This window comes from Prosopis cineraria, unplaced genomic scaffold (assembly GCF_029017545.1).
Source record: "Prosopis cineraria cultivar Desert tree isolate PC_DT_omini unplaced genomic scaffold, ASM2901754v1 PC8, whole genome shotgun sequence".
Lineage (NCBI taxonomy): Eukaryota > Viridiplantae > Streptophyta > Magnoliopsida > Fabales > Fabaceae > Prosopis > Prosopis cineraria.
Genome location: NW_026555339.1, coordinates 20,979,350 through 20,997,068, shown reverse-complemented (window position 1 = coordinate 20,997,068; position 17,719 = coordinate 20,979,350). Strand labels below are relative to the sequence as shown.

Here is a 17,719-nt window from a genome sequence, read left to right as displayed (position 1 = left end):
CTTAACACACATGATGGAAACACTATTAATTAGGCAATCCATAGATAGTCTGTGTTTCTTGTACATACATGTGCATGCATTGTTTGTTATTGTTTATGGTCACTAAAAGAAATCTATCTACATTTGTAGGAAGTTATAGGGTCACTGAAGATAGTTTGAAGGATTACCTAAGTATAAATATGCATGAAGAATGCCTTGAGATTGACAAAGAATGCAAGTAAAGGGAAAACAAGTTGTCTGATAGTTCTCCTCTCTTTTTTCCCTTACTTGACCTTTTGCCTCTTGTAAAATTTTTTCATGGACCCTATATTCTACAACAAAATTTAAATTAGAGCTACCTTGCGATAATCATGTGATATTTCTATATAAAGTATGGTTTTTAAAAAAACATCTATTTAGTTTTTAAGAATGCTTTGTGGATTAAGTTAAAAATTATTTGTAGTGAAACCCATTAAAGTGTTTTATGGATTTAGGAAACTCTTGTAGATTAAGAAAAAATTTACATGTATGCATTTAAAGTTATATAAGTATCTTTGTGTGGCCTTACTATCAGACTATATGTTATCATAATAATCAAGGTACAATAGCGATGCAAATAAAAAGCATAGACCATGGATGCTATATGCTCATGTTCCTCATATTTCTTTTTTACTAAAAGTGAATGGTATTTTTAAAGAAGCATCTTTTTATTATTTGGATATGGAGTTCTAGGATTTAGTTCCTTATACTATGGAGTAAAACAATATAGGCTAACTATTGAGTGCGGCCATAAATATCAATTGTAGCAGTCTTCATTTTTGAATGGTGGATTGATAATAAAAATCACTTATCCTTTAGCTTCCTGATTAATGTTTTACTCTATAGTACTTTGTGTAAGTTTGATTGAATAATGTTGGATATTATTTTCACAATGTTTTAATGAGTTTAGGTAATGAAAGTGCGGTGACATTATAGTATAAGGAAGCTTCTTCACTTATTATATAGTGCTAATTAAATTTCAATTTGTTTATGTATTCTACTGGTGCAATTTTTAAAATTTTTTCTTCTTGCATAGTGCCATAGTAGTTTATTTATTCTCTTATAAATAGGAGTAAGTCTGAATCTCTCTTAATTTCAATATGTTTTGGCCTTGCTGTTTCAAAGATATATTCCTAAGCCATATGAGGCTGTGTTTAGAAGGATGCTTTAGCTGCTCTGACAGGTGGAACAATGCGCAAACTTCATAGGTGTGTATTAGTGGTTGGGACTAGAACTATTGCAAATGGATTTACTGAAGAGGGTAAAGAAGCAATGGCAGCAGGTGCAGGACCATTCTTAGGTAACTGGGGCAAGTAATTTAGTGGTGCTATCTCTCTGTCTTTCATAGCCGCTCCCTCTGCATTCATTTGAATGATTATATTGAAACAATAATGATAGTCGATGTTTGATTATATATTTTAGGTGTATGGTTCAATGAATATCCATCTTTTGTCCTTCTAATCTTTTCAAGTATGGATATATATTTCTACCACTTTATGCCTTTCTCACATGAGTATGACTTCTTCCAATGACAATTTTTAAGAGGAAAACAATGTGCTCCACAAGAACTATTCTTTTGTGAGATACAAATGACAAATTAACTTTCAGACATTCTTGAACCTATTAAATAGCTATGGTTTATTGCTAAGGACTCCTCTATCTCTGTCTCTCTCTAAGTTAAGGAAGTTAGCTTTTGTTGAAAAAAAGAGATGTAGCACTCTAATGCACAGATAGGGAACTCAATTAGCTTAAAAAGAGTTCTATGTGTGTCAAGTGAAATGACCTTATTTTAGCCAGAATTGTACCTTGGATTCTTAAGTCTAACACAAAAGAAATTTCAATTCCTTCTAACTATCTTAGATTCTTCAAAGATTATTATTGTCTTTTTACTGTGGTTGGCTTTTTTTTTTAAAGTTAATTGTTGGCTTGCTATGTAGGCATGATGGATTAACATTTGAAACTATGACACAGTAATTCTTATGATTTTGTATTATTCGCAGCTATAATCCAAACCAATATGATTTGTTTTCTTCCTTCTATAGGTTCCTGTCTTTTGCTATTTGAATTGGTTATTAAAATTTTTGTCTATAGATTTTTATAACCTTATCTATATTAGATGATGATGATGACATATTTGATGAATCCATAGTTAAATACATTATCGATTCTAGAAAGAAGTTTAAGATATTGTTAACAAAAAGGAATAGGGTAAAGAGGAGGAGCATACAAACATTGGTTAAGATTGAATAGCAGACTTCATCTTCCATAAGTAAGAAGTTTTTTGTTCAATAAAAAAGGAAGAAGTTGTCAACCACAAGGCTCTTAATGGGCTATTTTTTGTCTAAATTTTTCTTCTTTGTCATTATAGATGGATTATTAGATAATTCACATAACGATCTATTATTACATGTTTTATAGGCCAAGAAGCTGAAGAGAAAGAAAGCTAAGTAGGCAAGCACCGAGGTTTTTTTTTTTTTTTTGCTTTGTAAGAAGCTCAAGAGTTACTTGGTCATTTTCATTAGTTGCTGCAATCTTGATAGCAAAGCCTGAAACTACATGAATATAGATAGAGTTCAAATTTAAAGATATTTGAGCCTATTCTTTTGTAGAAATATATGACAGAATGATGATGGAACCAGGGAGTTTGATATTCTAGAAAGAATGTTAATTGTAGGTTTTTTAAGATCTGTATAGAAATGGATTGTTTTGTTATATTACTAAACAATTATCTTATTTTGTGCTTAAACATTTTAAATGTAAATATATTATTTTTCTAGGTTGAGAGTGGTACTTGTCTTTATTCAAAGTTGTTTGCTTATAATTAATATGTTGTTATTGGATTGCTAATAGTTTTTGAATGGTGAATGTTTTGGTGTAATTGATTATAAAAAATTTGATTAATATAATTAATTATAATTTATATAATGTCTAAATTCACTAAATTTCAATAGTCTTGTTCTAAAGGCAAGCATAATTGTGACATTAGAATAGGCATGCATTGACTTGAATATTAGAACGTATGGAAAATGAATAAATACTTTCTAGAAAATACATTTTTGCCTAACAAACTTTGAATAATATTGCCGCCTAATTTTCCTAATCACTCAATTTCTTTTTCTTTGATCAAGGTGGGCTGTCCATTATGAAGATATCCACAACTAATGGAGCCCACCTGGTTGGAGCCATCACCTAGGTGAGTTTCATTGCATATTTCCCGTAGGAAAAGTTGTCCCTAGTTAAGGTTTGGTCAAAGTCTCTCCTATAATTGAATAGACTTACATTAGAATAGGCATGCATTGACTTGAATATTAGAACGTATGGAAAAAGCATAAATACTTTTTTACCTATCAAACTTTGACTAATATTGCCATCCAATGTTCCTAGTCACTCAATTTCTTTTTCTTTGATCAAGGATGGGCTGTCCATCATGAAGATATCCACAACTAATGGAGCCCACCTGGTTGGAGCCATCACCTATGTGAGTTTCATTGTGTGTTTCTTATAGGAAAAATTGCCCTTAGTTGAGGTTTGGTCAAAATCTCTCCTATAATTTAATGGACTTAACATTCCGACTTATGACATTGGTGATTGGTGCAAGCTTAAGGCTCAAGGAAATAGAGTTTTACTTTGATTAACAACTATAACTTCTAAAGTTTCATTTGTAAATTCTTGACGTTTCAGTTGTTAAAGGTTCTTCATACTTTTTAAGGGTCCTTAATTATCATTCTCCCTATTTTTTTCCTTTGTTTTTGAATTTTTTTTAGGATAACAATTAGCTCCTTTCAAGTTTCATTTTTTTTTCCTTGACCTTGAAAATTATGGTAGCAACTTACAGATGAGAATGAGAAGTATAGATATACAACTTCACCAAAATCATATTTCATTAAAATTTTGTAAATTTAACTATAATTTAGTTGATCTTCTACAATTTTAGGATCTAAGTGTCATTTCCCTATAAACTTTGTTTATAAAAATATAAAAATTTAATAACTTCATTTAAAAATTTTATTACTTGATTGATCTCTCAAACAATAATCTACTACAGTGAATAGTGACAAAGGTAAATTTTGAAATAGAGACAGAGTTACCTCAAGAAAGAAAAATTCTAAAGAACATTATTATTGAAGACCACACCACTATTCCTTTTCCAATGCGAAATTTCATTGATGAATGCAACTCACAACTACATTTCTGTTTTTTTCCACAAACTTATCTTTCTTATTTCTCAATTGTCTAAGTCAAGAAATTTTTTTTTTTTGGATAACTTGTTTAAGTCAAGCTTTTGATAGGCTTTTGTTTTATAATTTATATAAAATTTTGGATTCAATACTAATTAGTCGCCAACTTATTATCATCTCAAGTGTAATTAATAAAAAAAACAGAGAGAATTGCATTTAAGGACTTGTGAACGATGTTATTCTCAAACAAGGATCATTAACAAGTCACCATTTGAGAGAAAAACAAGTCTAAGTTTCCATTTTAATAATAACCTATTTTGTATTTGTGAATACATAGGCATGCAATTTTCTAGGAAAAAAAAGAGCACAAGTTTGCCACATATATTAGCATTAAATCAACGGGAAATAATTATAGGGAAATTTGAATGGGATCTAATTTTCAAGTTTTTGGGTCAAGTAAATTCACTAATATTCTAACATATCCTTCTATTTTTCTCCATTACAAAACAGCTTTTGCATATTATTTTGTTCATTATTATTAGCTATTGTAGTGAAGCTTATATATAGTGAAGCTGTCTTCTTTTTCTTCAACCCAAGAAGCTCTGACCCTATTCAACATGGGAAATCTTTGCTTTCATTTCTCCTTCTCCATTTTCTCCATGCTTTGTCTCATGGTTTGCCAATCTTTATGTTATTCCAGTTTTACCCTCGACGGATTGGCACTTCTTGCTTTCAGATCTTCTGTTAGAGACCCTTATAATCACTTGAAGAATTGGTCCAACTCATCATCTTCCTACTGCAAGTGGTTCGGAGTCACATGCGATTCTAACAATGAGAGAGTGAGAATCCTAAGTGTTCCTGAGATAGGTCTTGAGGGCACCTTACCCTTACAAATTGGAAATCTATCCTTCCTAGAAAAACTTGAACTACAGAGCAACAACTTTCATGGTGGGTTGCCAAAAGAGTTGCTTCAATTGCACAAATTGAAAATTCTAAACTTGAGTTATAATACTTTTAGCGGAGAAATTCTGACTTGGATTGGAAGCTTGTTTATGCTTCAACACTTGAGTCTTAGCAATAATAGTTTTGGAGGTCTCATTCCTCCAAGCATATGGAATTTGTCTAAGTTGGAGACCTTGGATTTGAAGTCTAATTCTATCAATGGATCTATTCCGGTGGATATTGGAAGACTTCAACACCTGAAATTTTTAAGCATTTCTCGAAACATGCTTTCAGGAAGTATACCTCCAATTATCTCTAACTTATCATCACTTGAGCACATCTCTTTTTCTGTCAACTTCTTAGAAGGTATGTCTTGTATAATATATATATATATATATATATGATTATATAAACATTTATTCTATCTCAAAATTGAAGAATTTATCTTTTTTTTTTCGTAATTGTTTATATCAGTCATATATTTGATATCAATCTACCTTGGGGTATGCTATTTACTATGTCTTCTCAAAATTAGACCTTGAATCGAAAATTCACAAACATTTTACAATTACATGAAACACATTAACTATACTTCTATAGTTAAGCTATCATCACTAGAACAAATTTCACTATTCTTTAAAAATTATTCCTTGAATGAGTTATCTCTGACAAAATATTTTTGTTTAAGTATTTAATTAAATGTTAGTGGGAATTCTCTTTCAACGAGGCACTTTTTTTTACGCTATAATTTTTGGAATTCCTTTTCTACTTTTCAATTGTCATAAGTTGATGCATGTATTATTGTATATTTGTATATTATTATCTAGCTGGTAATATTGACTAGACATCAAATTATTGAATACATGTATGAGATACAACGATAATGCATTCCCAGAATTATATGTCTTACTCTTTCGTTTAATATTATTTTTTATATGAGCATTCATGAAAAAAGTACGAGGTGATTTTGTGGCCATATTGCAGGACATATTCCCAAAGAAATGAATAAGCTTACAAATCTGAAAAATATGTACATGGGTATGAATAAGTTGTCTGGGCAAGTACCGAGCATTGGAAATTTGGTCATGCTTGAAAATTTATATCTCGCAAGCAATGACCTCCAAGGTACATTTTTAACAAATCATAACTTTTTTTTAACTATTGTTTGCTTTTATTTTTGGGACAACTACATCCTGTGGAGTAGACTTATTTTACAAATAAGCCCTACGTAATTTAGAAACTACAGTCATAGTCCTTGAGATCTGAGTGTAATTTAAAATTAAGGTATACAGATACTATTACCCTTACTTGTAATACATGATCAGTTTAATTATTGAATATATGAAATTACAGTTGTAAAAAGTTAAAGTGATAGTTATACATTATTGCTGAAATAATTGTAAACAATTAATGTTGAATTTTATTGGTAACATATGATCAGTATAACTATTAGATATGTGAAGTTATAGTTGTAAAATATTAATACGATAATTGTAAATTACTAATAAGGTATTATATATAATTAGTATTAAACTTATCATGCATGATCAATTTAATTATTAGATATGTGAAATTACAGTTGTAAAACGTTGAAGTGATAGTTGTAAATTACTAATGACATAATTGTAAATTACTCAGTCGATGTAATGTATTTTTAATATGGATATTATTGATTTTCCACCCTAGTTTCAAATTATACTTAAGTCCTAAGGGACCTAGCTATGATTTTTAAACTTTGCGGGACTTACTTGTAAATAAGTTTGGTCTATAAGACTTATATATAATTTTTCCTTTATTTTTAATGGGAATCATTATAAACAACTTTTTTGAGTGACCAAAATTTTTGGAGGAGCATCCCTTCAAATATATGTCAAATTGACGATTTCAATGGTTACATTTAGAAGACAACATATTTTCATAAGTCTATACTACAAAATAAATCAAGGACCCATTTGTTTATGATGAAAAAATAAGTGAGTTTTATATCATTTAGACATTTTTTTTAATAAAAAAGTGATTTGTGTTGTAGATATTTTATAAAAAGCATATATTATTTTATGTTTGATAACAGTAATGAAAAGTGATTATTATTTAGTTATTTTTAAATTTTATGATATCTTCATGGATCTCTATCCATAAAAAATTATTATTTAGTTATTTTAAACAGGCAAGACTAACATACTTAGCCTTATATATTTAATATATAGTACTTAAATCCAATCAAATTAAAACAAGTGAAATTTAATGTTTTAGTAATATTAATAACAAAAAATTATTTTAGAATCATTTAATTGGAAATAAACACCATAACATATAACGCTAAGTAAATAAAATTTTTCCTTTTCAGAAACTATTCAAAGTAGCTTTTCAAATTAGTCAAAACTTAGAAATATGTTTTTTTTTTATTTTGATTACTTTCAAAAGTTTAAGCTAATATCACAAAATTTCACAAAATAATTTTTCATAAAAAATAAGTGATCATCTCGTAAAAGGAAGATCAAACAAATGGACTCCAAATTAAATCTCCAACTTTAATTTCATAACTTCATTTTTACAAGGATTCTTAAAAATTATAAAACAAATTCATAAGAGTTCATTCTATTTTAGGTTTTTAAATTAAAATTATTCTTTGTAAATTATTAAACCAAGTATATATATACACACACTCAATAGACTATATCAAATTTGTTTCCAAAAAATAAAAGTAATATTGTGGGAGGTGAGACGTGTGGAATTAGAATGTTTAATTTTTTGTAACAAAATTCATAGCATTATGATTTTATTGTGTTGCAATATTGCAGGAAATATTCCGAATGAAATAAGCAATCTTACAAATTTGAGCAGCATATACTTAAGTGCTAATCAATTGTCTGGTCACATGCCAAGAGGCATTGGCAAGTTCACTAGGCTTCAAGAGTTATTTCTGGATAACAATCACTCAGAAGGTATATAAATACTTTTATAAAATTAAAGGGTTGTTCTGCTTAATTTTCTGTTAATATGATATTTTATGCACGAGCAATCAAAATAGAGTTAATTTTTTTTTTTTTGGTTTACCACATTGCTAAAGAAAGTATTTCTTTACAACAAACATAGAGATTCTCTCAAATCCAAAATTTATAAACACAGATGATGATAATAAGTTTCTGAGCATTAATTAACCTTAAACAAGTATGGTGAATATATACATATACTCAAGGAATTGAAAAATTGACTATTTTTTTATTTTTTTATTTAGATTACGACCCAAAGCTTTCACAACTTGTACTACAAATTTAACAGACTATATCAAATATTCACTAACTTAATTTTCTTAATTAAAAATATATTTCAACCGCACATTATACTTTGGGATTGGTACGTAGCAATTCAAAACCCTATATAATTAATGGGAATTATCCTTTATTATCATTTAAACAAGCTTCTTATTATTTAAAATGTAATTTTTCTATGAAAAGTTAAAAAAAATCGCTACCCCTTATTAAACTTGTTAATTTATCAAGAAATATAATTCATCAAAATAAAAAAAAAATACGCTAATATAGACTAAATTGTTTTCAAAACATAGAACAATATATATATATATATATATCATAATTTTATTGATGATTTTAAATGTTTGCTCATATGTTGAATATGTAAATCTATATATGAGGACAATCATGCTTCTGACATATATAAGCTTATTTCAATTTAGACCACTAACTTTAAAACACAAAATAACTTCAAATAACATAGAAAGTATGCATTACCACAAATTTAAGTGTTGCTCTTTTTACTTACAATGATGCATTGTTATTTTTTTTTTCCTGTCTGCAGGAAATATTCCCAATGAAATTATAAGTCTTGCAAATCTGAAGATGATGAGCCTAAGGGTTAATCAGCTATCTGGCCCCATACCAAGAGGCATTGGAAACTTGACTGTGCTTCAACAGTTGTATCTTTGTAGCAATAATTTAGAAGGTACATTTTCACCAAAATATAATGTACTACCATCAGTTTCTTTTAATGTGATATTTTATATTGTATAATGACTTCTTTTTAATTTTTTTCTTTCAATCATGCATTTTCATTCCCCTCATGATTTTCAACTTCTCTCTGAACCTCTCCCCGTCTATTATTTTTCTGTTTAGATCTGATTCTTGAACTAGTGAATCAACCAACCAACATGTTTTTCATGTTCCCCTAATTTGTTGAAAATTTTTTTACTAGTTCGCTACACATAAGATTTAATGATTTATTCTAGACTTGACCACAGGCTAGTTCACATCCAATCGGCTAGTATGGACCAATTGTTAAAACCATGATGTAACTGACTATTTAGGTTTGTAATAGTATAAATTAAAAATAATTTTAGAAGCTCAGGCCAACAAACTAAAAACTCATCATCTACCACTAAAAAAAAAGCCTACAAGAACATTTATTTTAGACATAAAAAATGTGAAATTTATCACAAAATTCTGACCACTAAAATAGTTGACGGATCAAAGCGTACTTATAAGTTTTTAGCCCAAATTCATCACAAATTTCTTGAAAATTTGTGGGTAAATCTAAGTAGTTAGACATTTATAATTTTGTTTATATTTTAATATTAACTTTCATTGATACTTCAATTAATATTTGTGTTATAGGATCAATACCTATGGAAATTGGTAATCTTCAACAGCTTGAGATATTAGAATTGTCTCAAAACGAATTGAGAGGGTTTATTCCATCAGAAATTTTCAACATGTCAACTTTGGAGGTCTTGTCTCTTTCAAACAATTCTCTATCAGGAAGTCTTCCATCAAATTTTAGATTTGGCCTTTCTAATCTACAAATACTTTATCTGTGGGGCAACAAACTTTCTGGAAAAATCCCAAATACTAAATCCAATGCTTCTAAGCTAACCACTCTAGAATTGGAGGACAATAATTTTGAAGGGGTTTTTCCAAACACACTTGGGCATTTAAGATACTTAGAAACCCTTTTAGTAAGTGATAATAATTTTACCATTATGGATAGTTTTGATTCTGAAACTAGCTTTTTCAATTCATTGTCAAATTGTAGACATTTGAAAAGTTTGATTCTCTCAACAAATCCACTGCATATGAAACTTCCCAAGTCCATTGGAAACTTGTCTAATTCTCTACAGGTGCTACTTGTAGACTCGTGCAGGATTAATGGTAACATACCATCAGAAATTGGGAATCTATCTAACTTGTTCCAGCTATCATTAGCTAAAAATTTTTTACATGGATCAATACCAAAAGCAATTGGCAACATACAGGCTCTTCAAGATTTGAATCTTGAAGGCAATGAGCTAGGTGGCTTGAATGTTGATGAGCTTTGTGAAATTAGAAGACTCACCTATCTACATTTATCTCGAAACAAGTTTTCTGGAGCAATGCCACCTTGCTTAGGAAATCTTATGTCCTTGCAAAAACTTTACTTAGACTCCAATAAGTTGATTTCTGAGATACCTTCTTCCTTTTGGAATCTAACTGGTATATTGGAAGTAAACCTTTCTTCCAATGTTTTAGTTGGAAATCTATCATTCAAGATTAGTAACTTGAAAGAACTTATATCATTGGATTTGTCAAGAAATTGTATATCAGGCATCATTCCATCAACCATAGGTGGCTTGCAAAATTTACAAATTCTCTCATTGGCACATAACAAATTGCATGGGAAGATTCCTGAATCACTTGAGAATTTGCTAAGCTTAGTAAAGTTAGACCTTTCCCAAAATCAACTGATTGGTGAGATTCCTAAATCTCTGGAGTCACTTATATCCCTTGTGTACGTTAATCTCTCTTTTAATGAACTACAGGGTGAGATTCCAAGTGGCGGAGTCTTCAAAAATTTAACATTTGAATCTTTCATGATGAATAAAGAACTTTGTGGTGAGCCACAAATGCAAGTGTCTCCATGCAAAAAAGGAACAGGTAAAAGGTCAATGGAAAAATTGATTTTGTTGAAATAGGTGTTGTCAATGGCTTTGTCAATAGCTTTAATTGCTACAGGAATTGTGCTCTTTCAACAAAAGTGAATAAATTCTAGGCATACCATTAAAAAAGTTTTATCTACTTTAGGAATGCCAAGAAAGATTTCTTATTTTGAAATTTTAGGTGCAACTCATAGATTTGATGAGAGTAACTTACTTGAAAGGGGAAGTTTTGGTTCTGTGTTCAAAGGAAAACTTTCAAGTGGAATAATGATTGCTGTTAAAATATTCAATTTTGACTCAAAAGTGTTGTCAAGGAGCTTTGAGGTAGAATGCGATGCAATGCGTAATTTGCACCATCGAAATCTGGTGAAGATCATTAGTAGTTGTTCCAATGCCGATTTGAAGTGTTTGATAATGGAGTTCATTCCTAATGGAAGCCTTGAAAAATGGTTATATTTTGATGACTATCATTTGGATTTCTTACAAAGGTTGAATATAATGATAAATGTAGCATCTGCTTTAGAATATCTTCATCATGACTTGTCAACACTAGTAGTCCATTGTGATTTGAAACCAAGTAACATTTTGTTGGATGATAATATGGTTGCCCATGTGAGTGGCTTTAGAATTGCCAAATTTTTAGATAAAGGGAATTCTAAGACGCACACAGAGACAATATCTACCATCGGTTATATTGCACCAGGTAATCAACTTAAATCTTTATTATTCTTCTTTTACAAAACCCCATTTAAATTGGTGTTACTACAATAATATACATATATTGTCTCTTGTCTTTCATATTAGCAAAATCGAATGAAATTAGAGAAAAAATAAATTAGTTATTATTTATATGAAATGATGCACTTGTTTACAAAACATTATGTTCTTATACATGAGAAGTTGAATTGACGAACTACAGCACATTATTAAAGTTATCAGTGAAAAATAATCGCAATTGAATCTAATTTCCCTAATTCTTATATAAAATTTTTATTGGCTATTTCCTTACAATTTTGATGGCCTTTTTATATTAAAAAAAGAACTATACTTTTTTAACTAATTTAGTATACTTATGTTGAATTCTTTGTTTTACTTTCAAACATGAATGTGATGGTGTGTTTTAATGTATGTCGTTGTGTTCGGCCAAAAAAAATGTATGTGGGCTCATGTTCATCAATGTAGTAAGTAGTTTTAATATAGTGTATATAAGAATTAGAGATATATATTCCTGTCAAAAATATATCCCATATATTGTATTTGATGGGAATGTTTTCTGACAGTTTTTATGTTCTAAAAATCATACATTTAAATTACTGTTTGATTGTTATTTTAAACCTATTATATATATATATATATATATATCTCCAAGAAATTCTAAAGAATGCTTCAAGAAATGTAAAGGAATTTGTGCTATTAGTTAGTTCTTATTTTATCATATACAGGTTACTTGATATTTGACTTTGGTTGAATTAAATTATATCACATGCATAATATGGATTTGATGGAATTGTTTCAACAAAAGTTGATGTGTATAGCTATGGAATAATAGTAATGGAAGTGTTCACAAGGAAAAAGCCAACAGAAGGTATGTTTGTCGATGGATTAAGCTTAAAAACTTGGATAAGTGAATCATTGTCACATTCATTGATTCAAGTCATGGATTCCAATTTATTATAAGGAGATGAACAATATGTTGGCAATATTTTGACAACTACATCTACTATTTTCAAATTGGCCTTGACTTGCTGCTCCGATTTTCCAACAGAATGTTGCAATATGTTAGATGTTGTAGCATCGTTGAACAAGATCAAGGACCTATTTGTGCAAAGAAGTCAAGTTAAAAAATAATAATATTAAATCTATTTTGCAATTGGTGTTGTTGTCTATCCTTCATTCCTCCACTATCCCTAAAGAAAATGTTGGATATACCTAATACCTTGTGAGAAAGGATGATGATATATTCTTCTAAACATTTAATAAAAACTGTGAGTTGTGAATTTGTAAAACCTGTTCGTTTTTATTTTCATGAGTTGTACCTGTATTACATGGATTGCGAGCCTTTTGATTAATGACATGTAGGGGTCTATATACTTAAGTTTTTAAAGATGTTATCCAAAAAACAAAACAATTATATTAGCTTTAAACTTAGAAAAATGTCCATCCATCCACACCTAGAAAAATTTAATTTAGTGACAAAATTAAACGAGAGATTATTCTTCCTCGATAAAAGACTAAGTTGACACAAAAATATATTTTTTCTATTTCTAAATTTCTTTTCAATTATACAATATAATATGTTAAACAATAAAAATATAAGAAAAAAGTTAAATGACAATATAGTCATTTTAATTGAATCACTATACCCAAAAAAAAAAAAAGTTATCGGCGTTGCGATTATATTCTTCTTCCCAATTTTGCTAGGGAGAATTTGTAAGAAATTTTTATATAAACCCAATGCACTACATCATTTATATATTTTCCAGTAAAAATGTCATGTCAAATGGCTATAAATATAAATTGACTTTGCATTTGATAATAGTGGAGAGAAAAAATAAAAGAAATTAAAGAAACACACTATTACAAAAATAAAATTATTAAAAATAATCACATAATATTTTATTTGATTGAAATAGTGAAATTTTATTAGGTAGAGCATGGATGACATGGTGCATTTGGTCCATGTAAGAATATTTTGAGGATTTGCTTCTACTGTACATGTTTATAGGAAAATAACAGTTACATCTTAAAAACTTAATTTAATGACAATTACAAAAAATGAGTTAAAAATATTTTAGTAAATGATCACAATAGATAAATAATTTAAACTCAGGACCACTGAACTCTGAAATCACATTGCACAACCAAGGGATTAAATTGAATGGAAAATTATATATTTAGCCTTATATATATTTAAGGTGCTTTTTTCCAATCAAATTAAGATATGTGGATAATTTATATTATATATATATATATATCTATAATAAACTCTTGTTATTAATATTATTACAACATTAAAATCTATTTGTTTTAATTTAATTATATAAAGGCACATTCAATATGTAAGGTTAAGTATCCAAGTCTTGTCCTTAAGAAATGACAAAAAAACCCTCCTTTAAAATTTAAAAGTACCCCAACCATCACTATTGCCACTACTAGAGAGCTCTACAGGTTAGACCATCACCAGCTAGAGCTCCAGCCATTGGCTAACAAAATAATTACTTAAAAGTGACTAGGGGATTTGAACCACTAAGCCATTAGTACTATTAATTATATGTTGCAAAATGTTATATATAAAATGAACCAAGTTCACTAACATCATGATGACTTATTATAACCAAACTTAAACCTGTAATTTTAGTAGTGTATAGTTTATTAATTCATCAAAAGGAACTTGTTAACAATCTCATTTAAATATCCAATTGTTCTATGCTATGAAAATGCATAGGTCATGATAACTAATGCAATCTGAATAGAGTATCATTCTCACATAGACTTGCATTATCTTAAAAGTGTGATCAAGCAAAAGATATTGCAAATTCAACTAAATTGAGCAAAGTACAATTAGTTGGACAAGATTGGTTGCTTCAATTGTATTAAAACTAGAAAATAAGGAAAATCAAATGATTCTTATACTAATCAAGAATGAAATAGGACTTTGGATTATTTGTTTCCCTTGCATTTAATGCATAACACTAAAATTACATCCTCTTATAAATGTTTTTAATAAAAATAAGTGCTAACTTAGGGTTCTAAAAATACTTGAATAAGCTCTCTCATTGATCATGATCAAATTTTTAATTTCATTAATTGCTTAATTAATATCTTGTTACAATTAACAAAATGCAATTTTTAAGTTTCAACCCTAATGTGGCTATACAAGGTTAGAAAATATATCTATATCTTACTAACAAAACCATCTATTCATCATGCAAACTCAAGTTTTTGTACTATTTTATCCAAGATCTACATTCAAGCTAGTGAACAAAATATCTAAATTATGACCAATCACTTAGAAGCATTAAGAGAATAGTAAAATAAACATGTACATATAATTAATCACAAAAAAAAGATAGGAAAAAGTTAGTATTAATTAATTCATGCAAGCATTCAAAATAACATTTGAACATATGTGTTTAACTACTCATAAACATAAAAAACCTACAAATATACAAAATATTTGACTGATTTTTGTCTAATTTTTTTTCATATTTGGTTTGTTCCCTTTTATCTCTTTTTTTCATCTTTAAACTTTTCAAAAACATCAATAAAGAATAGAAAATGCGAAAAAAAATAGTAGAAATTTTGCCCAAAACTATCAATATAAAGTCATATGTGCAAAACCAAATATATAAGATGCACATTTGTTCCTCGTTTGGATGTTCAAAATATGGGTTAAAATATATTAAAATCTAAACAGATTGTGCTAAAACGACTTAAGTTTAAATTTAATTTAAAAATTAATATTTTTAAGGGGCAAAAAATAAAAAGGGCCCAAAAAAGTTGTTCGAGCCCTTTGTTTCAAGGCCAGGCTTCAAAGTCTGATTTTTGTAGGAAATGTTAATTTTTTAAAACCCAAACACCCATTTCCTAGTGGTGGTGATCTAAAGTAGAATGAGAACTTCAAATAAACCATAAAGGTATGTTTTGACTTTTGAAAACCATGTGAAAGTAGTTTTAATATTTTTCTAGAAGCCATGCAAACTTCCAAGCTTAAAAATTGTTCATAAAGGTATTTATATAAATTACTCATTAATAAGATCATCACATTATATGGTAGCAAGATTTAAACTTATTTTACAAGAAACAATTTATATTCTAAAAAGTAGTAATAATTATTACGTATAAAGCAAAATTCCATAATATCATTGTTCTAATGTAGAGAAACAATTGCGTGTGTAAGTCGCTAATGAGGTAATGTGGTCATCAGAAGTAAGAAATCATTGCCTTCCGTGTCTTTTGCATTCAGAAGACTATTTAGTTTGAATGTCATAAATCAATAGTTTCCTGGAATTTTACTATACTAGCAAGTCAATCTTTCCCGCAAAACATGTTCTTTTACTTTTCTTCACCCTAAACACTATGAGTGTATCCACCACTTCCTATCTCAAACCACCAAGCAGAGCCATAACATACTCATTACAATAGATATCATTCAATGATTCACAAATAAAATCACATGGCTTTTGTTAAACAAGTTTATTCACTGATGCCTATAACACCGGAAACTACAAATGCGTCAACCTAGCTTGCTTGTCTGACTTTGGCAACGGTCAAGACTCCTAAACTTAACCTTGCTGGCCATTGTGATGCCACAGCCAATACATATACCAAATTTAGGACGGACATCAAAACTTGCCAAGATAAGAGCATTAAAGTTCTTCTCTTTCCCTCCATGGAAGTCACTCCCTCAACTCCGCCAATAAAGTGGGAATTAGAGAGAAAATAGAAACTGAAATAAAGGGAACAATTCAATATTCAAATCAATTTCTTCAAAACTAATTTGAATATAACTGAGAAACTCTAAGGTTATATATAGAGCTATAAACATATAAAAATAATAATAAATGAAATTTTAACATAGTCCTAAAAGATAACAACAAGGATAACCTGGATTAATATATTTAGGTATCCTATTTATTAGAAATAAAGAAAATCCAAAATAATCATAAAAAATGCAAAGAAAATCTAATTAAACCCTAAATAATCTAATGGATATTCAATATCCTTATTCAAACAATCTTAATAGAATAATCCTAAATATCTAAAATAAAACTGATTAAATCTCATCCATATTCCATCAACAATCTAGTTCATTGCTGCCTAGCGATGCTCGGTTTTGCATGGCATCAATTTCGATATCGTGAACCAGTATTGGGATGATCTATCTAAAGCTTTAAAGGACTTGGACTAGCAGTTGATCCTCTCTGCTGCACCGCAATGTACATTCCCAGACGCTCTCTTAGGCTCGGCCATTAAAACCTACTTGTTTGATTATGTTTGGGTTCGAATTTTTAACAACCCTCCATGCTAGTTTACTGATGGAAACATGACCAATCTTGTGAATGCATGGAACCAATAGACCAGCATGAAAGTCATCAAGCAGGTGTTCTTGCACATTCTGACATCACCGGACGCAGCTAACATCGGCGGGTTTATTTCCGCAAACGTTCTGACGTCTCCAGTTCTTCCAGCTCTCAAAAGATCTTCTAAGCATGGCCAAAGTGGATATAGCAAAGCCATTAAAGATATTGTCTAAAGAACTACTCAGGAGTGTTAGCTTTTTAATTGTTAGTTGATCACTGAAACTACTCCATTGATCAGGTCCTACGTCTATGATAGATATACCATAAAAAAATAATTAATAAAATTTCCAAAATAATATAATTTTAATTTATTATTTATATTTATGCATATGAAAATATAAATTATTTATTAGAAAGGTCCTACATCCATAAGGCGATTCAAACCCTTATCTTGGTATGAATTACATCTTTAATTTGCAGTGTGGACTAACCATAGTGGTTTATTGTAATGACTCATGAATTTAGAATTTTGTTAAATATACAATAAATATATTTTTTAAAAAAGGGGATTAATTAGACCTCTCATTACATATTTTCATAAAAAAATAATAAAATAAAATAATAAATTG

The 17,719-nt window shown here is 29.1% G+C and overlaps 1 protein-coding gene across 1 annotated transcript; it reads left to right on the top strand.

Moving 5' to 3' along the window:
• Nucleotides 1-1,242: 1,242 nt before the first annotated feature.
• On the top strand, nt 1,243-17,323 carry LOC129317451 (receptor kinase-like protein Xa21). The gene is made up of 10 exons (XM_054961776.1): nt 1,243-1,319; nt 3,147-3,211; nt 3,431-3,496; nt 4,897-5,504; nt 6,123-6,263; nt 7,940-8,083; nt 8,958-9,101; nt 9,770-11,065; nt 11,249-11,679; nt 17,147-17,323. Exons 3-10 carry the CDS (start codon nt 3,465-3,467, stop codon nt 17,321-17,323), a joined length of 2,973 nt encoding a protein of 990 aa, XP_054817751.1. The 5' UTR covers nt 1,243-1,319; nt 3,147-3,211; nt 3,431-3,464.
• Nucleotides 17,324-17,719: the final 396 nt, after the last annotated feature.

What these genes read in the sequence shown, in the direction of transcription:
- LOC129317451 (XM_054961776.1), top strand. Translation starts at nt 3,465, where the DNA reads ATGGAGCCCACCTGGTTGGAGCCATCACCTAT. An exon ending in TTCTGTCAACTTCTTAGAAG is followed by an intron (nt 5,505 to 6,122) that starts GTATGTCTTGTA and finishes GCCATATTGCAG; the next exon opens with GACATATTCCCAAAGAAATG. An exon ending in ATGATAATATGGTTGCCCAT is followed by an intron (nt 11,680 to 17,146) that starts GTGAGTGGCTTT and finishes TGGAACCAATAG; the next exon opens with ACCAGCATGAAAGTCATCAA.